The sequence below is a fragment of the Equus caballus genome, chromosome 24, assembly GCF_041296265.1.
Source record: "Equus caballus isolate H_3958 breed thoroughbred chromosome 24, TB-T2T, whole genome shotgun sequence".
Lineage (NCBI taxonomy): Eukaryota > Metazoa > Chordata > Mammalia > Perissodactyla > Equidae > Equus > Equus caballus.
Window position 1 is genome coordinate 31,933,442 of NC_091707.1, and position 27,591 is coordinate 31,961,032.

General features: G+C 36.3%; 1 protein-coding gene across 50 annotated transcripts in view; it reads right to left on the reverse strand.

Moving 5' to 3' along the window:
• The window catches only part of NUMB (NUMB endocytic adaptor protein), a 183,548-nt gene that overhangs the window by 12,915 nt on the left and 143,042 nt on the right, over positions 1-27,591 (reverse strand). For 28 of the 50 annotated variants that reach the window (XM_070250076.1, XM_005605302.4, XM_023628063.2 and 25 more), the window contains 3 exons: positions 23,275-23,349; positions 2,794-2,868; positions 388-528 (listed from right to left, as the gene is read on the reverse strand). In XM_070250076.1, coding sequence (XP_070106177.1) covers positions 388-528; positions 2,794-2,868; positions 23,275-23,349 — 291 coding nt within the window. Of the gene's footprint in view, positions 1-387; positions 529-2,793; positions 2,869-17,990; positions 18,024-23,274; positions 23,350-27,591 lie in introns of all 50 variants that reach the window. The other 22 variants (XM_005605304.4, XM_005605300.4, XM_023628062.2 and 19 more) reach the window with 1 other exon arrangement.

Genomic DNA, 27,591 nt, shown 5'->3' on the forward strand with positions numbered 1-27,591 from the left:
TGCAAATAAATTTATAAGCACCTTTCAAATGCTATTATCTTCAACCTAGATGTATTAGCAAACAAACACACGTAAGAATCTTGAAAATAGCTCTAATAATGAAAAGTTTCAAATAAAGTTTAGCAGCCACCATCACCAGAGTACTTTTACTTTCCTTTAATGATCTTGGATGTCAGGCCATCACCTTGCTCTGTGAGTTGCTGGGTCACACCAAGAGTGTGAACAACTTGAACAGAAGGAGTGAAATCAAGCTAGTTTAGGCACTTTCAAGTGCTGAAACAACAGGCACTTGTTAAAAATGTAGTGGAAACTGCTTGGCTGAGCCAACCCGGAAGGAGCCTGGCTAACTGAGGCTAGTCATGAAGAAATCCACACTGTTGGACTCACTGTGTCCTTGACAGCCATGAAGCAATGACAGATCCAGCGCCGAGTGGTGCCATCACGACATATGTAAGAGAAGGCTCTATCAAAGTTCCTATCTGGGGCACAGAAAGACACTTTTTCTATTGTCTGGTCAACTATGAGGTCCTAGGAAAGGGAAGCACAAAGGAATAGAGGACTTATGAGGTTATTCAAGCTTCTCAGAAGAAACACAGGATGTTCATTTCACAATACAGAATCCCTACATCTGATGCATCCAGGCTATGGAAGAGCTAGATCTGAGGCCAGCAGTGTGAATACTAAGAATCTGACCTAGGAGAGATCCCAGGAGGTACTCTGCCCAAATGCCTCCCTCATCTCATCTTTCTCTCCTAAACCAAATGCTTGCTGATTCTAGTTTTATCATGGTAGATTCCATGTTCAATTTGACAATACATGTAAATCAATATATTTAATCTAATTTCCATATAACATATTGAATAATATCATTCCCAGAACAGTTCTATGTACTTATTAATTTATTGATCATTTAATTTTGAGCATGACTTTCTCTGTTTATATACTTGCTAAATGGCATAGTATATACACAGTATAAACATTACATAAAATTTTTTAAAAAATCTGGAGGCTCCGAGGCTCTTCTGTGTGAGAGTCTCATGGCTTAGAATCCCTAGATGCTGAGGTGGGGCTGTGAGTGTTAAAACATACATCAAACAAAATGGTTTTTTTTTTTTAAAAAGATTTTATTTTTTTCCTTTTTCTCCCCAAAGTCCCCCGGTACGTAGTTGTATATTCTTAGTTGTGGGTCCTTCTAGTTGTGGCATGTGAGACACTGCCTCAGCGTGGTTTGATGAGCAGTGCCACGTCCGCGCCCAGGATTCGAACCGACGAAACACTGGGCCACCTGCAGTGGAGCACGTGAACTTAACCACTCGGCCATGGCGCCAGCCCCCAAAATGGTTTTTATAAAGCATCACTATGAGAATTCCTGTTGCTCCACAAACTTGCCAGTAAACTTTTTAAAATATTGAAATTCTGGTGGTTCATTATGATTTTATTTTGCGTAACCTTGATCACCATGAATTTCCTCTTTAGCAAAGTGAGTTTTCAAGTCTTTTGAATTGTCTGTCATTTTTCTTATTGAGATGTAGGAGCTCTTTATATATTAAAAATATAAACCCTTTATATATTATACACATTGCAAAATTACTTTTCCACTCATGTTGGGTCAAAGGGTGACAAGCCACTAATTACTATCATCACTCAATGTGGAAGGACTAAACTAATTAATGCCAGTGCTATAAGTAGCCACTAGGGGGCAACATCACTTTCTAACTATTTTATAAAACAAAAACAGCCTCCATGCACAACAAATTTCATCCAAAACATTAATGAAAACTACACAAATTCTTGAAAATAAGCTAATTAAAATGACCCTTGTTTCCAATAGTAATAAATAAGCTAATTAAAATGACCCTTGTTTCCAACAGTAATTTACATTTAAGACTACCACTTCTCTTGAGCCTGAAAAAAAGCCTTACATGTAAGGTCAAAAGAACAAAAATGCAGCTATATTAAATCACTTAAAATGTATCAGCCAAGTTATCCATCAACACTGCTCTTTACCTGCCAGACTTTCTCCTCCTTCCAGTGACATCTGAGTTTTTTTTTGAAAAATTCCCTTCTTGTTAAAATTTCTCCAGACTTTAGGTCTCTTAGGACATTTTAATTAATAATTAAATGTATTTATCTAATGCCTTATGCTCTCTAAGGACAGAGTCTATGTCTCTATTTTTATTTAGGCATGTAGGGTCACTTTCTTTCAAATGCCAAATGCTACCTATGATTTGAGATATTGTGTAGATTTTAGGTAAATGTTAACCAAAATGAGTCATTTATTAGTCTTTAAGACTTCACTTAAATTGGGTTTTCAGTTAAATAGCATGTTAATTAGTTCAAATATCACTTTCTAGAAATACAGTGTTTTATTAAGGAACAAGAAGAAATTTCAGATGTGGTCCATCATCCTCTTTTTCTTTTTAAATTTTTAACTGTGGTAAAAGGTCCATCATGTTTTACATCAAATTTGTGTGGGTAAACATTTTTTTTTTAAATGTGTAATAACAAAAACAGAACTCAGATCTTAACATTATGTTAAGTGCAAATGCTTAGTAGGCTAAACATAATGTGTCATAGTGCAGGAAACTGTTGAGAAAACTCTGTTTGATTTTTCATAAGGTAAATGAGTAACTAAATCGGTTTCCTGAACATTAACTAGTCTCTCAGAAAACTGCACTTTGGACAAAGTAGAAGGATATACAGCGACTACAACAGCTTAATGGCATTATATTTGATCACTGGGGATAAAAAAACCCATATGAGCAGTAACATTTAAGCTTATAAAAATTTTACCTTAGTTTTTTCATCCACAACTCTGAGTCCGTCTGCTGATACCCATAGGACTGCCTTCACTGCTTTCTTTCCAGTCTTTTAAGAGAAATCAAAAAGGAAGAGGGGGAGACACATATATATAAAATATTAAAAAAAGTCATCTTCCTTAGAAAACACTGACTACTTCTGCCTTCCAAAAGTCACAAGTACAGATGGAGTCCAAGTTCAGGAGGGGTGCCCAAAGCCAGATACTCAAACCAAACTGCAGAAACATTCAGGAAGAAACAAGCCAAAGCCATTATTTTAGAAACACAATGCAAAACAATAAGATAAAATTAAGTAAAGGAGAAGGGACAGATGGAATCAAAACCAAGATATCACATTCCATAACGGGCAAAGAATTCATAACTAGCTTCTTCGCCCGTTTGAAAAATCAACCAAGAAAACCAAGAGTCAGATAAATTTAAATACATAAGGAGTTACACCACAAGTAGCTTCTACGAGTGTATTTAGAGTAGAAAGTGATACATAAGTCTAAATTGAGACGCTGACCATTCTACTATCCTTTGACCTCAATATGTTTAGCAGGACCCTTGGCTACCTGAAATTTTCATGTGAAAAATCCAAGAAGTCTTCATTACTCTATTAACAATCTTTAAAAACCATTATTTCTTCTCTCAGGATTAACACAGAACTGATTTAGTTTTTAATTTGACATTAAATGCACGGAGACATTTTGGGGACATAGGAGGATTAAAAAATTGTTGAAAATATATTGTTGTTATAACATGAATTCTTTTTTACTGGCTGAGAAAAGACTTCTTTTGGCACAGAAGGATCATGGGAGAACAAGCTGACGTATGACGTCTCCTGTGACGGAATGAAAATAGGACAGTGGGAGTTTGTAATAGTAATTTAACCGCTTCCTTTCTTTTAACCGCTCCAAGGATGCAAACAATATAAAACAGAAGCAAAGTGAAGGCTGAGAACAGGTATCAGAACATCATAAAAAACAGATCAAAGGGAATCTGGTACTAAAGGTTGGAACAGCAGTCTCTAAAGGGACAAAGGATATAGAAATGTCTACTGTTCTCCTCTGGATGTGTCCAAGCCCAGCACTCCTTGATATAGAAGGTGTGGACTTATTTAATAAACTGTGCAATGCACTCCAGGCTCATCATCTCCACCACCATAGATCTGATGAGAGCCTATTATGTGTCGGGCAGTGGAAATACTTGAAGAGCTCACAGACCATTGAAAGGTGACACTGAGCTAAATAAAAAAATAAATAATACAGTACTAAGTGCTATAGTAGGCTGAAAACAATGTATAATGATGTTAGAAGGGAGGCATAGTCAAGTCTATTTGTGGAATTGGGGAAGGTTATTCAAAAGAGAAGATTGAACTGAGTACTGAAATAATTTTTCTAGATGCCCCAGGTTGGGTAGGGAGGCAGGGAAGCGACAGAGGTAGTGGACATGCCAGGCAGAAGAAATAGCAGTACAGGACGTGGGAGAAAACAACATGGCAAGTCAGGACTCCATAAATATTTCAGTATGGCCTGAAAGTAGGATGGGTGAGCAGAGTGCAGTGGGAGATAAAGCGTAGGGAAGGCCAAGCCGTGGAGGGCCTTGTATGCCTGCTAAAGAATTCTATCTTAATTCTATGTTAATTGAGCACTCTTGGTTGAGATAGGGATGGAAATGAGAAAGTTCTAAGTGGTAAGTGTAAGGGAGAAGTTGAGGATTCCTACCCTGGCTTGGGTAACTGGGTGGGTACCACAAACTAAGAGAACAGAAGAGATGCAAAAACAAGTTTGAGAGGGGAAGAATAGGATTTCAGTTTTAGATGTGCAAAATTTGAGATGTCTGTGTAACATTCAAGCAGAAATGTCCAACAGGCAACTGATACATAGGTCTGAAACTCAGTAGAAAATTCTAAGATAGAATTTTAGATCTGGGAGACATCAATCATGAGAGTAATAAGAGGGCCCAGGACAGGAGAGAATATCAATAATTAAAGAATTGGGAGAAGATGAGCAAATCCTTGAAATACTAGAAAAGGAACAGCCAGAGGGACAGGAGAATGGGAAGAGATTAGGGTCACTTACTCAGAAACTAAGTAAGAAGGGTTTCAAGTACTGGGTGGTTCAAAATGTCAAATGTTGCAGTGTGATTAAGTAAGGAAAGATGTGAAAAGTGTCCATTGGATTTAGCAATGAGGAAGACACGGTAGGGTGACAGAGGTTGTGATAGTTAAATTTATGTGTCAAATTTGCTACACTATGGTTGTCCAGTTGTTTGGTCAAACACTAGTCTAGGTGTTGCTCTGAAGGTATTTTGTAGATGTGGTTAACATTTACAATCAATTGACTTTAGGTAAAGGAGATTATCCTTGATAACATGGGTGGGCTCCATCCAATCAGGTGAAGGGTTTACCCAAGGGTTACCCCAGCCTTAACAAGTTTCCCTGGAGAAGAAATTCTGCCTCAAGTCTGTTACACAGAAATTCTGTCGGAGTTTTCAGCTTGCTGACCTACCCTACAGATTTCAGAATTACCAGCCTCCACAAGTGTATAAGCCAATTCTTAAAATAAATCCCCTTCTCTCTCTATACATGTGTAGAAATAGATAAGAGAGAAACAGATGGCCCTCTCAGCTTCCATTTCTTCATTTGTGAAGTATCTGTAGGGTTGGTAAAAGGATCAGAGATAGCACAGTACCTGGAACCTAGGGTAATTAATAATTAGCAGCCATTTATCATCATTATATTATTAATAAACTTTAAAAATCTTCTCCCAACAGTAAAACTTCTTGAAAGAATGATACACACTTTCAACAACAACAACAGATCATGCTTATATGCTGAATGCGAAAAGCCAGTGGGAAGATGGAGACTGAAGGCCCAAGAAAAAGAGAAGAGTAATTTTAAGACCAAAGTCCTCCAGGAGGCAGGATGGGATGGGCTAGACTACAGGTTTTAGACAGGAAGAGGGAGGTTCTTTCCTTGAAATGGAGGGATGGAAGCTGAGTAGAAATGAAGACAGACTTGTAAAGGAGGGAGTGGCAAGTTGCGGAAGTTCACTCTGGAGAGCCACAAACTTCTGTGAAGATGAGATTACCTGCTTTACTTTGCTGGGGGGAGGAAGGCAGACAGGCAGAGTAAGACTGTAAAGATTTAGAATAGCAGTATAGGGGCAGTACAGCATACTGGCTCAGAGCACAAACTCTGGAACGAGGCTGTTGTCCAGGTTTGAATTCTGGTTCTGCCACTTACTAGTATGACCAAGGGCAAATTACTTAACTTCTCTATGCTTCAACTTCCACACCTGCATAATGATGTTAATAATCTCATCCACCTCATGGGATTATTGTAAGCATTAAATGAATTAATATATGTAAAAGGTTTAAAACTAGGGAGGGTTATATAATTCACTGTCCAAACTGGGACCCCTCTGAAAGTGAAAAGGGGAACTACTGAAACCCGGAAACAGGTGTTATACTGGGGCATACTGGGGCTGTTCCAGGCAAACTGGGACAATAGTCACCTGACCACCAACAGTAACTGCCCATATTTACCCAACACTTATGCAGCATTTAGTATTTTGCTGGAAGGTAAGCCCCGTGAGGGCAGGGTTTTTTCCATTTATATTGTAAACTGCTGTATCATCAGAGCTTAGAACAATGTTTAGCACAGAGTAGGAGTTTAAGAAATATTTGTTGAAGGAATAAATTTGCTAAATATCTGCTGTAGAGAATAGGAGACAGCTGATCAGTGACACAGAAGACCACCAAATAGCACTGAAAATCCTGTGTATGAAATTTAAATGCGCAGTTTTATCAGTCTGCTCCCTGTGCAATAGTAGCCTGCAGTATTCAGCGTCTGAGGCAACAGACAGGACCACTGCAAGGTTGGGAGGTTGAAGGTGGGAAAAAGAAAAGGTGATTTTAGAAAGGGACCATTCTGGGGCTGGCCCCGTGGCCCAGTGGTTAAAGTTCATGCGCTCCGCTTCAATGGCTCAGGGTTTCGCCGGTTCGGATCCTAGGTGCGGACATGGCACCACTTGTCAGGCCACGTTGAGGTGGTGTCCCACATGCCACAACTAGGAGGACTCACAACTGAAAATACACAACTATGTGCTGGGAGGATTTGGGGAGAAAAAATTTTAAAAAGCAGGAAAAAACACTTATAATAAAAAGAAAGGGACCATTCTCCCATTTAGTCTTCTTACCATATAGAGGGAAATACAGCATTTTCTTGGCCCAATTATACTGTTATGAAAACATCTCTGCTTTTTGAGGTATGTCTTTACAATAATTTTTATGGTGTTATATTAATATATCAGTGAGGCACTGTGTTTGTCATATTTCATGGCCTGTGATCTCTCTAAATAAGGAAAAAAAACAATATGATAATATGAATTCTTCTTGTATTTATTCATACATTAGGTGCTGGTTCCTGGATGTCACTATAGTTTGCCACAGTACAGTTATTTCAGTCAGGTACTGAGACATAACCCTCACAGATGCCTGTAGCTGAAATTAAGTGCAGACTTCCTCTCACAAATTCTCCAGTAGGAATGCTTCTCTACCATTTGTGAACTTTAGCGTCTTTCTTTCTGATAATATAAACTAAGATTCCTAAGCAATTTTTAGAAAATGATAAAAGTCATAGAGAGAAGACGAAAGTTTTTGCTTTTGTTTACCCTAAAACAGTCTACTTAAGCCAATACCCTAGGAGATAAGGTCAAAGTTAGCTAACCAAAGGACAAAAAGAAAACAAAGACAACCCAGAGTAAGAATGAAATGTAGAATTTACGTACGTCTTAGTGCCACAAACATCCCTTTTAAAAAAAAAGACTACATAACACTTCAGAAACTAATAAAAATGTGGTAGTGGTAACGCAGATGTGAGACATTAAGAACTATTTCATCACTACTGTTCCAATACTTTCTATTTCAACAATAATTTCCAGGTTATAGGCAGAATTGACACTGACTAGTGTCTGTGTATGAAAAACAGTTTAACAACAAAGAAAAAAATCACTTATTCTTCAAGGGAAAAAAATGGGTCTAACATGGACAAAACTTCCGTAACAGAATTTAAACTAGAGAAATCTGAGCAGAAAGATCAAGCTAACCTAGGAGTGAAAGATGGAAAGTACAACTTTCAAGTAATCACTCAACTCCCTAAATATCTAATTTAGAACTTTAAAATTAACATCTGCCTTAAATATCTTTTATTATGGTGAGATATAAACCAATATAGAAATTAAGCAGGCTCTGACAGTGGAGAAAATGATAGAGGTAGTGGATCTATCACAAATTACTAAATCAGGAAACTCGCTCTGCAAGTTAAGAGAAATGCATAGATAATCTTAACATAAAAACATCAGTGAAGGAACACAAAAAGGTTGCCAAAATGATGTGAAAATAGTAACTTAAAATCAGTACACTGTAAGATCACTTTCCCCTAAATATAAAAGCCACTCACAGTAAAAGGGAATTGAAATAACTAACTACAATAAAGAACTGTCATCTACCTACCTGTCCAGAGTATTTTTTTCTTTTTAGTAGAAACTACTTTAAAAAAAATAAATTGAAAAAGGATGAAGATCAAAAGTTGGGTGATATTCTCGGTAGGGTGACAGATCCTTACAGTTGCTTTCATTTTATATATCAGTGTTATCTGGGGAAATACTTTAGATTTCCAGTTGGAGAAATAAGTTTTTAACTGTTTAAATCATGGATTAGCAGATACCAAATGTTTAAAGTTTTGCATGGCCATACGGTCTATGTCATAATTACCCAACTCTGCCATTGTAGCACAAAAGCAGCCATGGACAACATGTAAACAAATGAGGTGACTTTGTTCCAATAAATTTTATTTATAAAAACAGGTAGTGGGTCACAGTTTGCTGACCTCTGATATAAATTATCATAATCCCTGGAAAGTGACCATTAATTAAATCTTTTTGGAAAGACAACTCATTATATTGAAATATTAGGCCTGTTTGGAATCGTGTCCCTAAATTATTTTTCTTTTCTGTTTTTGTTCTTTTTTTAACAAATGTGCTTATATTCTATCTATTATTTTTAACTGTGACTCAAATCTCAGGTGCTGTCCAACTCTAAAATTCTATGATTCCCAAGATCACCAATGAGATAAGAGCACGCAAATTAATATAAATAGAAGTGATATTTGGAGGCAAGACAATTCTGCTGAGCAGAATAGATAAAAGCAAGAAGGTTAAGCAGAGGTTCTAATGTAAGCCAAAGCAAAGAAATGCTACAAAGCCATGTGGAAGTCTAATTTGGCACGGTTATGAAATGTTAAGAAGCAACAGCAACAAACAAACTAATTTGGGCAGGAGGGGCAGAGCAATTCACTCTTTCTGAGCAACAGTGATTTGCCATTCTTTCTGCTACAAACCAAAGAGGTCTTCAAGGGTACCCAATGTGTAAAGAATCGCTGGTCAGTCTTTCTGTCACACCTATACACAGAAACAACTCAGTCATTACAGAGTAATAACAATATATTAACAGGCAACCATGATATGGTATGCCTTATAATAAATGAACACGAGACCTTCTCTTTCACAGGAAAACTTAGCTTCTTCTTTTTTTTTTTTAATCTTAGAAGGTCTTTAAAGTCTATAATTTGATGGTATTTGAATTTTTTAACACATTTTGCCTTATAATTCCTAGATACAGTGTGTATTCGCCAAAGGACAAAGCAGTGAAGGGAAAGAAACAACTTTCTACAGGATTTGATACTGAAACTATCTCTAATGGCTGCTTCATTAAAAGTACAGTAACTTTTAACCTGCAACACTAGGATACACTATTTCCTGTACTCTCTTAAGTGACAGGGGCCTTTAAAGGCTTTGGGCAAAAAATACGGATAGTAGCATGTCATGAACCAAACAGCAAAGGAGAGAGTTTTGGAGGCAATTTACCTCTTCTAGTTTGCCAAATCACTTTCAACTGAGGGAAGGGGGGAACCCAGGGATTATTGTAATATTAAGCTCAAATTTCAAATGCATATATTATATACACATATATATAGCAGAAATGAAAATTCCATAGGCATCACAAATTCAACCTGTCCAAAACCCAAGTCATCATACCCTTTTTCACAGTGAATGTCACAGTGAATGACTGCCCCATCCCCTTGGTCATCCATACCCGAAACTTGGGTCTTATCTTCTGTTTCCTTTTGTATATCCCTGGGTTGAATGAATGAATGTGTTGGAGCATGTTCTCTCTCATCCCAGTGGTCCTGTTAATGGTTTTAAGTCTCAGGCTTAGGTGTCGTCTCCTCCTAGAAGCCTTCTCACAACTTCTCATACTCATTTTTCCCCTCTGCTCCAGTAGTACCTGTTACTGTTACACAATTTGGTAACCATTTTTTTACCTGTCTGATTTCTCCCACTACAAGGTGAACTTGAAAGCAGTGCACATTTGTCATTCATTCATTTATTTATTCACTAACAAAAATATTTTGGAGCAGCTACTAGGGATCACATATTATTCTAGGCATTGAAGATTCAGCAGTGAACAAAACAGGTGGAGATCTCTGTCCTCAGAGAGCTTACGTTTTAGTGAGGAAGAGATGAACAAACAAATATGTAAACTATATGGTATGACAATGGCGATAAGCCCTATCAGAGAAAAAATAAATCTAGGAAAGGGAATAGTGAGTGTGTGTATACGAAGGGGGGTGGTATTTGGAATTTAAAATAAGGTTCTCAGTGAATGCCTCACTGAGACTGGGGCTTTTAAGCAAAGAATGGAAAGAGATGAGGAAGGATGATGTGTGTTCCAGACTAGAAGTTATAGCAAGTGCAAAGGTCCTGAGGTGGAAGCATACCTACTGTGTTCAAGGAATAGCAAGGAGGCTAGTGTGGCTGGAACAGAGGCAGCAAGAGGGAAAGTAGGAGAAATAAAACAGGAAAAGGGAATTCATGTACAATGGCCTACAAGGCCCAAAAGACTTTGGCTTTTTCTCTGAGTAGGTCAGGATCTGGGGCAGTGAAGCAACACAATTAGACCTTTGTCTTAAAAAGACACTCAGGCTGATATCTTGAGAACAGATGGTAGGAGGACAACAACAAAAGCAGGGGAAGTGGAACACTATTGCAAATGCTTCAGCTGAGAGGCGAATCCAGCTTGGACCAGGGCAGTCGTGGTGGAGGTAGTGAGACAGGAACTGTTGATGGACTAGATACAGGGTAAAAGAGAAAGAGAGGAGTCAAGATAAGATCCAAGATTTTTGCCTAGAGCACAGGGACAGAGTTGCTGTATACTGAGATGGGGAAGATTAGGAGAGATTTGGGAGAGAAAGATTAGGAATTTGGTTTGTGACATGTTAGCATGAGATGCCTATTAGACATCAAAGTGGAAATGTTTAATGATGATAATAGCTAACACTATCCACTAAATTTACTTACATTTACTCACTTAATCTTCATGACAATCAAATGAGGTTGGTATTAGTATTATCCCTTTTTTTTTTATAGGTGGGGAAACTAAGGTACAGAATGGGTAAGAACCTTTCTCAAGGTCACAAAGCTAGTAAGTGACTGAGCTAGGATTAAAGGCAAGCAATGTGGCTCCCCAGAGTCTGTGCCCTTGATCCCTATACTAGACTGCTTCTAAGATGGAAATACCACTAGGGTGTTCAGGGGAGACGCCTGGAGAGAGAAATTTCAAAATTGTCAGCATAGAGATGGTATTTAAATCCATGACATGGATGTTCCCATGAGAACATCAAGGGAGAGGTGTAGGTAGAGAAGAGTCCACAGACTGAGAAGGCAGCCACATAAGCGAAAACCAAGAGAATATGACTCGTGAACTCCAAACGTACAGAGTGTTTCAAGCTGGAGGAAAGATGGGCTATGTGAAATGCTGAGATGGGTTGAGTAAGGTGATAGGACCATTGGAATCATGATAGAGAAGATTTGACAAGAACAGTGGAGCAGTAGAGTGGTGAGGGTAAAGCCTGATTAAATTAGTTTAACAGAGGAAGGGAGAGCAGGAACTGAAGGCACCAAGAAGAAACCTTTTTAAAAAAAGATGGTGTGTTTTTATGCTAACGGATGATCCACTAGAGAAAGAAAAACTGATTATGGAAGGGAGAAGGGGTAGCATTGCGGGAATAAGTAAGAGCTGGAGTAATAGAAAGGAGTGGAGGAGCTGGCCTCAGCTAGAAGCACAAACAGTTCCCCCCTTGAACAGGAGGGAAACAGAGCATATGGGCACGGGCGCAGGTAGGTGAGTAGATGTGGGGTGGCACATGCAAGTTTTCTTCTGACTGATTCTATTTTTTCAGTGAAGTGGGAAGCAAGGTCATCAGTTGAAAGAGAGATCAGACTAAGAAATTCTGGAAGTTTAAAGAAAAAGGAGGCATCAAATAGTCATCTACAAATGAGAGAGAAATGGGTTAAAAAATATGGAGACTGTTTTGTTCATCTTTGTATCTGGATAGCTTAGCACAGTTTTAGACACTAACTGTGACTTGAGGCTTGAGAACCACTGGGTTTTTATGAATAGAAATAAAAAAGATAACTCTAAAGGTTAATGAAGTTTTTTAATCTAGAAAAGGTCAGTGACCAAGTCATTTAACATACTAATTGATCATGTCACAGGAAATAATGAAACCAAGGATGAATGGAAATCTTCTGATTACTCTTGGGATTGTCTTTTTATTCCTTCAGAAATTTGTTATAATGCATTTCAAAAAGAAAAAATAAATGAAATCCTAAAAGATGCATCTAATAAAATACAAGAGAAAGTAAAATTTACAGAAGAAAGGGAATGGGAATTTAAAAAGCAGGAAGGAAGAAAAGGAAAGAGGCAGCAGAAATTCCCTCACTTTTAAAGGATCCAGAATGAAGAGCACTACTAAGTACAATTGTCATAGAGGAGAAAATGTGGGAAGTCTAAAATAGAATGCAGATGTAAGTACACCGAAGAGTGGTCATTAATACCATGAAATGTTTTACTCTCAAGAATTAGGTGAAAACAATATAACCACACATTACTTTTCAACCATGCATTCTCTAAAAAATAACCACTTCTATTGATGCCATTTAACAATTGTAAAAGCATAAAAACTTGAAAAAATATATTTGGCAGTACATTAACAGGATCTGTTAGAACAGATATTATAATATTTTTGGTATTATACAGTTAGATGTGTTACCCCCCCACCCCCCAAAACTCAAAGTGATATAACTGCTGAGGGAGGAGTTCACAAACTCAAATGCCTACAGGCTTGAAAGCAGGTGACCAAATGAGTGAAGCAGCCTGAGTGTAAGGGCAATAGGGACTCGCAGGGATAGTGGTGAACAGGCAACCAAAGGGCACAGTCCCTACTCAGCTCAAGCCACTGTTGCCACATAGAAAGCACACCGTTTTGACAGATTTTCTAATTCTTAAGATAAATATCCTAGTTTTTACATGAAAGCTTTCAATGTTTGAAATATTGGAAACTAATTCAAATTTATGAACTGTGTGCAGGCCATACAACACATGTTTGCAGGAAGCATTCAGGCCCTTGAGCTGTCTACCGTCCTCTGCACTAGACAATTCTCCATTCATCATAATTAAGGCATACCTGAGGAAAGCAGAGGCCAATATTTTTGAATGAGAGATCATTAATATGGGGTAGGTGAAAGAACTCTGCACCAAGTTTCAGAAAACCTTGGTTTCAGGGTAGGCACTACCATTTACTACTAGCTAGATGTCTTCTCTGAGCTTGTTTATTCATTTGTAAAACGTAGTTTCATGAACTATCTTGTCTAATTCACTGAGCTGTTGTGAGTAGCAAATTAGAAAGTAGGTCAAAGCACATTATAAATTATAAAGCTCTATATAAATACAAGTAAATGGCTGTGAGATAATAGAAAATATATACTGGTTTCTGCCCCTGGCTCTTGGCACAGGGCTCCCAAAACCCTTGTAATTTCCTAAGTGACAAGAGCACTAGGAGCATCTCATGTTCTAATATTTGGTCTTTGACCTTGTCCCTGACACAGGGTTCCTAAAGCCCCTGTAAATTCCTAAGTGATAAAAGCACCAGGAGCATCTTTTGTTCTATTGAGGCAACTTTGGGTGGGCTCCTGGATGGAGGCTGGTCATTGAAAAGACCAAGCCAGGATTAGAAACTTGGAATTTTCAGCCCACTTCCCACCCCCCAGGGAGAGGAGAGGGGCTGGACATGGAGATAATAATTGATCATGCCTATGTGAGGAAGCCTCCATAAAGTCCCAATAGTATGAGGTCTGGAGAGCTTCCAGGCTGGCGAACACATCCACATCGGGAGGGTGATGCACCCCAACTCCACAGGGACAGAAACTCCTGCGCTTGGGATGCTCCCAGACCTTGCCCTACATATCTCTTCATCTGGCTGTTCATCTATCTTCTTTATCATATCCTTTAATAAACTGGTAAAAGTAAGTTAAGTGTTTCCTTAAATTCTGCAAGCCGCTCTAGCAAATTAATCAAAACTGAGGAGGGGGTCACGGGAACCTCCAATTTGTAGCCAAACTGGACAAAAGTTGTAGGTAACCTGGGGACCTACTACTTGCAACTGGCATCTGAAGTAGGGTGGGAGCAGTCTTGCGGGACTGAGCCCTTAACCTGTGGGATCTGATGCTATCTCCAGGTAGATACAGTTAGAACTGAGTTAAATTGTAGGACACCTAGCTAGTGTCGCGGAGAATTGCTTGGTGTGGGGAAAAAATCTCTACATATTTGGTGATCAGCAGTGAAGTGTTTTGTGTCAATAGTAAAGGAAACAGGAGAAAGACTCACAGGAGGCAGACAACTGAGTTTTTCTAATACAATGACTTTAAAAAGAGACCAAATAGGGTGGCCTAAGAACATTTTATATCTCTATGTTCAGTCAGTTCCTTATAAAATGGGAATACAGATTACTTAACTCATGGGGTTCCTCAAATATGTTAAAATTACAAAATCCTTTTCAAATGTTAAGTGGCATGTAATTTCTTGGTAATAAACTACTTGCCTAGTATGGCCAAATATACTAATGAAGCTGCCTATAATACTTCCTAAAAAGTTGAGTACATTCTTGGCTTTCCTAAAACAACGAGCAATTTAACGTAGCTAGTTTGGAAAAAGTTATTCCAGGTTCTCAGTTTTTTTTCCTTCTAAGATGTGTGTAAGCTTACAATAGGTTAATAATACAGTGCTCTTAACAGACGCAGCCTTCTCTCTTCCTTAAGGCTAAAGGTTCTGCAGGCACTGTTCCTTTTAGCTGGTGATGTAGAAATAGGGAAGTGACTGGGTGGTCAGGTCCAGGAGACAACTTAGGGAAAAGAGGGAGCAGTTCTCCTGGGTTTGATCGATAAATTCAGAATCAGGGCTAATAATTCTTCCATCTACCTACTTTTATGCAAATATGTTTGATGGAAACACTTCTTGACAACTCTGGTTCTCTTTATCCTGAACCTTTAAACCATACATTGATGTGAAGGCTAAGAAAGTATGAAAATTTATGAGGAATTGTACTGGATAAAAACTCCCTATTATATGGTGTTGTATGAGATTCTTCATTTTCAGCTCTCATCAAAGCACACCTGACTCAGCAAACTCAACAAACGAAGTCTCTTTCACCAGCCTTTTCTTGTAGATTAGTGTGGAAGTGAGTTGAATGATGGCAATTTGAAAGACTTAAAAGCCTTCAAATTAAAGTGTTTCATTTAAAAGCACATTTCTGGTAAGATTATGGGTGATGCTTTTCTCCCCCTTGGTTTTCCAAACTCTTTGAATGACTTACTGTGAACTGTATATTAGAATAAAATTGCCCTGCCCTAAAAAGAATTTTCTCTGCAATAACATAAGAAAAGGATTCTGAAAGTCACATTTGTTCACAGATGCCATTATGGGATCACTTAGCATCTTTTAAGGAAATCCTGTGGGAGTCAAACTCACCAGTATGATTTAAATATCTCCAAATAAATAAAATGTTAGATTGAACCACTGAAAAGATTCTTCTTTTTTTGGGGGGGGGGAGGGGAAGATTGTTGCTGAGCTAACACCTGTGGCAATCTTCCTCTATTTTGTATGTAGGATGCCGCCACAGCATGGCTTGATGAGCAGTGTGTAAGTCCACACCTGGGATCCAGATCCACAAACTCTGGGCTGCTGAAATGGAGTGTGCGAACTTAATCACTAGACCACCAGGCCAGCCCCTGAAAAGATTCTTTAAAGCTTTAACTAATAAAAAAGTAAACTGACTAGAGATAAAATCCAAAGTTAAATTACTACCTTTAAAGAAGAAAGTTACAAAGTAAAAGTGAATTTCCAGGAAGCTCTTTATTTACTAGCATTTTTTGAGGCTAAATCTTTTAAACTTCACTTATAAATAATATGAAAACAGAGTGATTGTATATCATAGTGATTAAGATTGTGGGTTCTGAAGTCAGATTAAATGGGTTCAAATCCTAGCTTCTACCAGTTACTATATCTGCGAATTCAGACAGGGCACTTAACCTCTGTAAACTTCAGTTTCCTCATTATAAAGCAGGGAAGAACAATAATTTCAGGATTATTGTAAGGATTAAGTGAGATGATTCATAATTTTCTTCCTTATGCCACATAAATTTATCATCTAGCAAAATGCAGTGAAAACAGCTAAGAAGCACAGCATGGCCCAGGTCAGCTACTGTGGGCGCACCATGACCCCATTATACACAGCAGCGAAAACTGTCACCTTAGGACTAATTCTGAAGTGAGAGCTACCTTTGTTCCCTAATACTATGTTATAACCTTTTTAAAAAAATATACTTTTAACATGTTTTTTCTATAAAACAAATCAATATTTTCTATAACCTAGGCTTCACAGACAAGGCTATTTTACTAAAGTAGAATATTAAAAACTGATTATTTGGAAGATAATTAAAATTGTATGATAATTGTAGTGATGTGAAATTGCTTTGAGAAATTCTATTTGGGAAAGAATAAATACTCCACCAAAAAATTTGCTTAACAATTATAGTGCCTGTCTATAACTATGCAAATATTTATAGGGTTAATTCTTTCTAGATGTGGATCTTAGATTCTATGGACCTGTTAATTTGACTCAGACTCAAAATGTCTACTAAAAAATTTTATTGTGACGTGTGGGTAGATTATATGACTTTTTATTTCAGATTGACAGCAGTAACTGAAACCATTCAATCTAAAATCCTTCGAATTTGTTAACATTAGTATAAAAGTGATCTAAACAAGATCATGCAAAAACAGGTTACAACTAAAATATTCACTTGAGAAGGAAATGGAAACTATTTGTTCTTTAAAATAAATTTCCAAAGTACCCAAACAACCCAGTACAAGATCAACTGTGATGAGATTTTTATATTCACATAAACTTTTAGTAATTTACACTCAGTCATTCAATGACAGTAGTTTTTTCTTATATTGCATCAGTCTGAATTATTTTGTAGCACTTACAATTATAATACTTATTGTTTACAACTAAACAATAATAAACTTGGGCACGAAAATGTTAGAAATGTATTTACCTATTTGTGTACTGTCACACTGTATATTCTTAATTCTAAGGAAATCTTAACATTAAACAATCATTACTTGCAAAGTATCTACCTAAAGAATGCTCCACATATGAGAGAGATTTGGTGGACTAATAATTAAGATAGTTTTTCTTAGATTAGCAGGTTAAAAATCATAGGATCCCCAAAGATATGTTTATGTACTTTTACTTACTTCACCTGAAATTTCCCTTAGATTGAAAAAAAAGTAATAGCACTGAATGTAAAATTTGGGGTGCACTTAATTTTCTCTTGAATTTAATATTTTTTCCCATTTCTCTGTCAATATTGAGCAAGAAGTAAAACCCACTTCTTAAAAATTCAGCTAATATGCTAACATAAACAGTTTTGCAAGATCAAATTAAATTTATTTTAACACCTAGTCTTGAGGAGACAATCCTTTTTTAACCTACTTGATTTATTTATCGGACTTTCCTAGGAATCATCAGATCTAATATCAACAGACACACAGGTAATATCATAGACAGCAACTTTCCAATTCATTAATTTCCATATACAGTCAAACAAATTCCTGTATTATAAAGAAACCAAAGTTGTACTTCTTTTTTAAAAATATGTCAGTGCTATACTAGGGGTGTAACTCCTTATAAAGCAAGCACAAATGTGGCATCAAACTTACTTTTCCAAAGAAGCCTTTGAAGAACTTCCTTTCCTGGAGGAACAGGGGGACAAGTCGAGGGCTATTATTGTATGGGCTAAATGTCCCAGGGTTTCACACCAATAAGCAAATACAGAAGTTGGGTAAAGGGCAAAGTAGGAAAGGGGAGTGGGTGAGAGTTTTAAAGAGTTATCCATACCAGGAGTGACAAGGAAAAAGCAAGGTGCATAAAAATGCAGGGAAACAAACTGTATGGCCTAAGAATCCACGGAAAGAATGAGAAGAAATCAGAACCTATATCCATGCAGAGGAACTAGTTAATTTAGTTATTTTCTATATACTTTTAAAACAGAGATTATCCAAATTTGGCAGCAGAGAAAAAGATTAGGGCATACTGGCATGGTGAAATATTCATTTTAAATTTCATAATAGTGAGTAGTAAACAGAAGACGGGTTCCACATACATTTTTCAATTTAAAATCAGCAGTCAACTATACGGAAATCATCAGTTAAAACAGTCCACATTTGATGACCACATAATCACATAAAAAAATGCAACAACACATCAAATTAAATTATGAGAGTACAGCAAGGGTCCTTGTCAGACTTTTTCTTACTGAGTTCAAAATGTCACTTAGAGAAAGAATCCTTACTTATGCATTAAGATCAATTTGTATGTATGTGTGTGCTGATCAATTCCACAAAAATCATGGGGAAATAACAGATATGTTCTATTCCAAACACAGAATAAATCATCTATAAAGAACACAAGGCTAATGCTTTCACTGGAGCTAAAAAAGCAAGTATATCTGAAAACCAAACCACATCTCTGGACCAGAACTAAAAGGAATGGAATTTTGTTTTCTTTTTAAATGCTACTGTTTCAGAATAAAGAAACTTGCACTGACAGTTATACAATTCTGAAACTATGCAGATAAGCGAGACATACTTATCTATGGTACCAGCACCAATTTTTAAGCATACACAAACTTTGAAAACTGGCCACCATTTAAAATCTGAAGAACTTATACAAAGTACATGGATTCTAATTCACTCAAGCTAGCTTAATTTTACATTTCCAAGCTTTGGTTGAATTATACTTTAAGCCTTTACTTTTTATAGTCAGTTTTTAATGTTTGATAAATATCTAGAAAACGACAACTGTACTGAAATTTGACTCTCTCAGACAATTAAACTCATTCAATACTCTCAAACATTGAATAGTTTGTTTTCGTCTTAAGTTTCGAAAATCACAAACGGCATCAAATATTTCCACAAAATTTTTTGAATTTAAACTGGAAAAATAATAAAGTAATTGGCGTAGTTAACCCAATAAGACTAAGCTTATTTCTGCTGCCAAGTTTGGTGACCCTAGTTTTGTTAGACTGTGAGTAACCATCAGCTTTTAAAGATGCAGACAAAGTTAAAAGATAAACCATTCTTGAGGGATAGGGAGGTAAGGGAAGAAGATTGTTAATGCTTAATTTAGCTCCTAGAAAAGCTCTTGTTAAACATGGAGTTTGCCTTCTTTTTATAAAAGATCTTAGACGTTAATGAAAAAAGATGACATGCAAAATGCATAAAAAGGTAGTTATAAGATTAGAGAATAATATTAATGTTTTTTAAAAAAACAACTAAGTTATGATTCTTTTACCTGCTAAAACAAGAACATATATTAAAACAAATATATCAAATAGTGAATAAAAACCCAACATATTAGAAACTGGTAGTATAATGAAACTAGTCTACAACCAAGACAGAGAGGGAGAGACATTTAGAGACAATGGGAAGAAAAGACCTTTAAAAGGAAGGGCATCTTGGACCAGTGTCAAGCAAGATAATCAAAGGCCTGATACACTTCTTACAAAATAGACTGATAAATGACATTACTCCTCACCTTGCAACTGACTATGCCATAAAGGCACTGAAAATGGGCAACAGTTATTTCTGTGACTTATCCTATACAATCTAAGTCCTTAAGTGGTTAATTTGTGAATTATGTCACAAAGTAAACACAAGTTGAAGATAGCTGTAACTAACTTTACGCATACAAAGTAAAAAAATTTTAAACATATTTATGCTCTGAGAAGCAGTATGTTTAAAATACTATCATGTTTGGTTATAATATCTTTTTATTTGAGAACATTAAGTATGCAGATAACTTTTAAGTGAAATTGAAGTAATCTTAAATTGTAACGGTCTACTTTGAGGGGAAAAAAAGCTATACTTGCAAATTATCCTGCTTCCCCAATTCCCCGCAAACTTAAATAGCACCAGAGTGTTATAGTTTTAATTCAAACATCATTCAAGTGATAGGTTTAAGATGTTTGTTTTGCTACTTAACCTGTACATCTGAGTTACATAATTTTTTAAGCTATATAATTCTCTGGCATTCAAACTAGTTTCATAAATATGCTATTTCTTCTTTAATCTGCAGGCTTATATACTTTTATATTTGCTTCCATTTATTTGAAACTCTTAAGAGGAAGCTTTATGATCTATAAAAATAAACAAAAATCCTCAGAAGACATAGCTTTTGGCACAATATAAGCGTCTGGCACAGAAGATTATAGATGTTTGTTAGATGCATGTTTGGTAAGATGGGGGTAAAAAGGCAATTTTAAATGTCTGCATAGTAAAAAATATGAAAAAAAGACAAAAATCATGAATTTTTGTAAGCTAATATGATCTGAGAAGAACAATATCCTGAAGACTTCCAACTTTCTGCAAGCTTCTCAGTACAGCATTAGAAAGGATATTTATAGAAGGGGGAAGTTTCATTGAGTATAATAAACAGGAATCTATCCCAGTTACCCAAAAATACAACCTTTTCTTTTTCAAAATACATGTTTGTCCATGAAAATTATATAAGCATTTGCTCCAAGTCTCTTGGATAGGGTTAGTCTGAAAAATTTTAAAGAACTTCTTGAATGAAAAGTCCAGAAGTGGTCAATTTCCCCTCAAACTTCAAAAGTTTAAGTACGTCCAGAAAAGCAATCAACATATATAAAACCTTGTTTTAGTCATAAAAACCATAGGAAAATAAAGATCTTTCAGAGATATGCAAAATAGTTTCATAAACTTTAAAATATTAAATATAAGATATAGTTATGATGATCATTATGAGTTTCCGTTTGACCACATACTGAGAACTGAATTGTTTCCTATATATTCATTACAGAAATATTTTTTTGAGTGGCCACTATGTGCCAGACACTGTTTCAGCCATAGGTATAATTTTTTAAATGGCAATTTGGTTCCTATTTCTGTGAAAATAAAAACTCACTGAATTTTATTATCTAAATAGTCCTGTACCTCAAATAATCAGGTTTATAGTTTACAATCTTCTTGGTTAAAAAAAAAAAGGTAAAACAAAAAATAATTCACTCAACTAGAAAATTAGTTTTAAAACTAGACAGTAAATAGTGGCTATCTCTGGGACTGCAAGAGATTTTATGCACTGTTTTTGTTCATTTGTATTTTATAAAATGAACATACACTACCTATATATTAAAGAGATGTTCTAATTAAAAGCACGTTAAAAAAATCTAGACAGTAAAAGGATTAACTGCTCATTAAACAACTAAATACCATTTCTTAATATCTTCTGGGCAAACTTAAACCACCCCTAGTTTTTCCTTATTTAGAGAGTGAACATAAAGCCATACTCTGAATTAAAAGACTTTCTAAAGGCCTATTCCACAGAGACCTTCTAACTGTAAGTCATGTAAGTTATAAGATTTAATAACTACTTATAGTTTGTTTCAGGTCTATCGAATCTGTTCACTGATTTGTCTGTTGTTTCAGTCATTGGTATTATGATGTTTAAAATGTCTTTAATGACTATTAGGGCAAATCATTGCATTACTTTTAAAAATGTTCTTAGCTAAACTTATTCTTCTAGTAAGCTTAGAATTATTTTGTTAAAAAAGAGGTTGGGTTTACATTTCTTGGAAAATTAATTATCTAAGTTAACTGGGAAATATATTCAGGTGGACATGGCAAATCTATAAATTATAGTTTCATGTACCATAATACATGGATGTAAGTCTCTTTAACATTAATGAAGATTAACTAGAGAGCACAGATAGACTTAGGCAAGACTTCAATCATTTAAGAATTTAAATGACCAAAATCTAAGGTAGAGGGTATCTGTGTGTATATGTATGTGTACATGTTTCTATATATTGGTTTATTTTTTTTAGTTCTTCGCATACTATAATCAGTTATTTTTTTCCTCCTTTCTGTTCTACAACAGATTCAGGCATTTGTTCCAAAATATAATCCACCTCTCTGATTGGTTGCCTCTTTAATTTTGTCTTTTATATTGAGGAATTATAGATAAGAGGTCATATGGAATGTACCAAGAAGCAGAAGAATTTTGATTATTAAGCAAATCGAGGAAAAAAAGCACTCATTAGTAGCCAAACTTATGGCAGCCTGCCATACCAACAAACCCAAAGCAAGAAGTATTTAACGCTCTTTGGGGCAAGGGCATGCAGAAGTAATGCGTAAAGCTTTCACAGCAAAGGGGGGAAGGCCACACATTGGAGAGAAGGAAGGTTGAGAAGAGGGCTGTCAGAGTTTATGAAACATTCTTCAAACCTATCCAAAATATGAAATCAACACTTTAATCTGAACCTTTATGAACTCTGAACCCATTCTCTCCTTTTATTAAATACACAGGCATGAGCCTCGGATGTGTTCTATGGCATAAAAGGCAAAGGAAACATTATTTATTCTGGAAAAGGGCTCTCCATTTCAAGTATACTGAAGTTTGTACAGAAGGCAGGGGAAAAATACTGTTTACGTTAGAGAGGTGTAGAAAAGGAAATTGAGGAGTAGCAGTCAAGATAATAAGTCTCCCCAAAACGTAAACCTCACCAGTACCAGCACAGATATCGTTATCTTCTACTTTTTCCTGGAAAGCTGTTTCTTATAGTAGATTTAAAATTAGTAATTTATAACCCAGTTATCACAGTTAGGTTAAGACACTAACTGTACCAACTTTATCCTGGTTTTAGAACATTAGTCATCTATAAGATTTCATACTACTGTTTAATATGGATTCTGAATCAAAAGTATCTTTTGGATAACATTTAGCCTAAATTGAAGAAGTTGATCTTTATAATTTATACCTTTGGACAGACAACATGAGATGCTCTTTATTAGTGAGCCCACATCTTTTGCCTTAAGAGAAACACTGTTCTTACTGGATAGTGGGTCACTAAAATTTCCTGAGCAAAATCTTTTAAGAAAATATTTACAGTAAATAGATCAACACTGGCAACCATCAAATACATACAGCTTTCAATCTCTTTACAGCATCTTCACAGATGTGCATTCCTCTTGATTCATCAACTTCTACATGGCCAAGATACTGTAGGGAAAAAAAAAACAGTTAATACCATTGCTATGTTTACTCAGTAGCTACTATACCATAGGTATTAGGTAGTAGAAAACTGAATATGGAACCTCCTACTCCCAAGAAACTCACAATCATTGTAGAAGAGTTAAGATAATGTTACTTTACTTACCCTCACTGTCCTCATACAAACAAGATTTAGAATAAATATCTCAAAGAGGTGTTATAGAGGAGTAAGTGAAAAAGTACATGGTAGGCACTAAATGTTACTTGAATCTATTGGAATTGAGGCATAATAGCCTGCGCTAGACACAGTTAGTGTATCTCTAAACATAAAAATAATCTTAAAATAAACTGTGTGTATGCATATGTATAGATATATGTATATACACATACGTATACCTGTACACACATAGACATATTGAAAAAGGCACTAACAGAAATAACAGTTATTCAAAGGCTGAAAAGATCACATACTCCTTTTATGAGGAGCACGTAAGAGCAGGGTAGAGAACTAAAACAAATTTTAAGAAGGTAGTGCAGCTGAGTTTTAAAAGATGTGTAGAATTTGAAGAGGTAGAAAGGTCGGGAAACTATTTTAGGCAGAGACAATTTAACAAAAGTTACAAATGTGTAATAGGATATATCAGCAAGTATTCCTGTTTGGCTGGAATATGAGGTATATGCAGCTGGGGGATGTGAATGCCAAAACACGTCTGTACTTAATCCTAGACACAGTGAAGAGCTAATAAGGCTTTTTTTGCAAGGTAGTAATACAATTCAAATTGTACCTTAGTATGAGAATGGTCTTGGGTTAGAAAAGCAGAAGGGATGGTGGTAATATTACAAATGCGCGTTCTCTGGGTGTTTTTTCTTTTGCTGAGGAAGACTGGCCCTGAGCTAAATCTGTTGCCAATCTTTCTCTTTTTGCTTGAGGAAGATTGTCCCTGAGTTAACACCCGTGCCAATCTTCCACTACTTTGTATATGGGATGCCGCCACAACATGGCTTGATGAGTGGTGTGTAGGTCTGGCACCTGGGATCCAGGCCTGCGGAACCCTGGGCCGCAGAAGCAGATTGCATGAACCTAACCACTAAGCCACCAGGCCGGCCCCAAGTGCTCTCTTTTAAAAGGAAATTTGAGGTCTGGTTCTGGGTAAGATGGAGCAGACACACTCTAGCCTGTCTCACCTACTGAATGAAACCAGAAAACCTGGACAGAATGCATGGAGCACCTATTCGAGGTCTCTGTAAAGAGCAGAAGATGAATCAGAGAATACCAGAACTCAAGGTATTTCTGAACCGGCAGGGAGCTGACCTCCTCCTCTCCTCCTCCTCTTTGGTACCTCCAGCCTGAACTTAACACAGCCAGATATCCAGAAGTGAAAGCTGTGGCACTGACAGAACCCCGGGAAAGGTACTCTAGGTTTGGCTCAAGGACCAGGTAAAGGAACTCCTCCTCTTCAGAGAGAGTACAGGAATCCCTTTCCCTTTTACTCATCTCCCTTTTCTTTGTTCTCTCACACCACAGCCCTGGAGAAATCCTACAGTGGCGGTGGTAGGAGTAGTGGAAAACTGCAAGAGCCACACTTCTGAGGGAGGGAAACCTTCTTCTCTGTTTAGTAGCACTGTGATTCCAGGATAGGGCCAACCTCCCTTAGGCTTTTTTCCCCTTTCTGTATCTCCCACCATTTGGCCCTAGATGGAAGTGAAATAACTGGGAATGCATGGTGGAGCAGAATAACCAGAGCCCCAGGAAACACAGGCATAGAGAGTTTATGTAACCTTTCCAAGGTCATTCAGCTAGTGAATGCTGAAATCCAACCAGCCTGATGCAGAACAGTCTTAAAAAACTCATACATTGAATTTTTCATTTTTATTCATATCTTTCCAACACTCAAGAAATTCATAAAACCAATGTATTAAAATTAATTTAGGAAATTGCTGGACCTTAGCTAACAAAATACTTGAGGTATCAAACATAAAGATCATAAACTAAGGCCAAAATCATTAAGTGTCTAAAGAATTGTAACAGCTATAATTTTGAATAAATATTATATAAAACAGCAAGGAAGCTCACTTTACAGTGAATCAAATAACACATTACACATAGTTCTAAGCTGAAGGAGTAAAGCCTATTCAAAATCTGAATAATACAAAATCCAAGAAGATATAAATACTTATATATTCTATTTTGGATTCTCATGAATCCAGGGGATTTTGATTATAAGTTTCATTTTCTAGCATTCACTTTCTATCTAGATCCACATTTAGTTTTACAGCTGAAGAACAGTGGTGAAGCAATGTTTCTCAAACTCAACATCACTGAATTCATTATGGATATTCAGTACACATAAAAATCTCAACTTTTAGAGAATTTTTAAATTACCACATTAAAAATAATATATAATAATATTTCCTATCAATAAGAAAGGATACTGATAGCAATTTTTCACCAGTCTATCTGTGTCTGGTACAGTAAGGGATAGCGTGAGCTTTAAGATACATTCCACATTTAGTCACCTTTGTTTATCTCTTTTTTCTATTAAATTAGAAACATTTTAATTCAAAATTATAGGCTTAAAAAAATGTCAAGTGTTTGGTGGCTTTGTTAAATAGTTCTAGATGTTTAAACTGAATTCACATCCAGAAAGAGAGTATTTTGCCACTGAAAACTACTTTTCATCATTCAGGCAGATGCTATAGTGACAGGCATGTTACACTCAAATTCTGGAAAGTTGCATTTTTCAGCTTAGAAGTTAGCAACCAGTGGACTTTTTCTTTCTTTTCTTTTTTTGTGAAGAAGATTGGCCCAGAGCTAACATCTGTTGCCAATCTCCCTCTGTTTGCTTGAAGAAGATTGTCACTGAGCTAACATCTGTGCCAATCTTCCTCTATTTTGTATGTGGGATGCAACCACAGCATGGCTTGGGTCCGTGCCCAGGATCTGAACCCGTGAACTCTGGGCCACTGAATCGAAGTGTGTGAACTTAACCACTATGCCACTGGGCTGGCCCCGACAAGTGGACTTTTAAATAACTCTTTGTTTGAATTCAGCTCTTAGAAAGTATTTCTTCATGTTCTGTTGATAGTTGGCTTTTTTCAAAGCCCAATAATATATTCTTAATTTCTTGGTCCAATGAGAAAAGAAAATCAAGTATTGGGAAAGAGTAAAATCTCAGCAATTGAGCTATCTGTATCACTGTTCTGACGTTTTAAGAAATATTGATGGCTCATTCTTGACACCTTATCACACATATGTCAAGTTTTTTAAATTTTATTTTGTGTTTTAATCTACTCTCTATCTTTGATCACTGACTTGAAATACCAAATATATATTTTGAAAATTTTCATTATCCTGGATTTTCTATTTTGTTCTACTGATATTTCTTTCTATTTTGGCACTATAACATACTACTTTGATCATTACAGTTTAAGAATATATTTTAATATATGTTTTGGGATGATCACTTTCACTAATTTTTCTCCCACAGAATTTTCCTGGTTATTTCCCATGTTTATTCTTGGGGATCAACTTTGGAATAATTTTGCAGTTCCTGCCCCAAAAAACCTTTAGGATTTTAATTAAGATTGCCTTTCTCACAACTAGAATATACAACTATGTACTGGGAGGCTTTGGGGAGAAGAAGAAGAAGAAGAAAAAAGATTGCCTTAAATGCATTGGTTAATTTGAGAAAAACCGACATTATAAAATTGACCCATTCCATCTAATACTATTTATTCAAGTCTTTTATGTCTCTGAAGTTTTATGGTAGCCTTCAAATACACTTTTGCACATTTCTTTCTAGATTAATAAGTATTTAATAATTTTTGTTGCTACTGTAAACTGGTTTTGCCCATTATTTATATACATATATCTGTATATATATTCTTTTTAACAGATTATTTTTTTCACTTTTTATTAAGATTATGATAGTTTACAACCTTGTGAAATTTCAATTGTACATTATTGTTTGTCAGTCGTGTTGTAGGTGCACCATTTCACCCTTTGTGCCCACCCTCCACCCCTCTCCCCCTTTCCCCTGGTAGCCACTAATTTGTTCTCTTTGTCTACATGTTTAACTTCCACATGTGAATGGAGTCATAGAGAGATTGTCTTTCTCTGTCTGGCTTATTTCACTTAACATAATACCCTCAAGGTCTACCCATGTTGTTGTGAATGGGACGATTTTATCCTTTTTTATGGCTGAGTAGTATTCCATTGTATATATATACCATATCTTCTTTATCTAATCA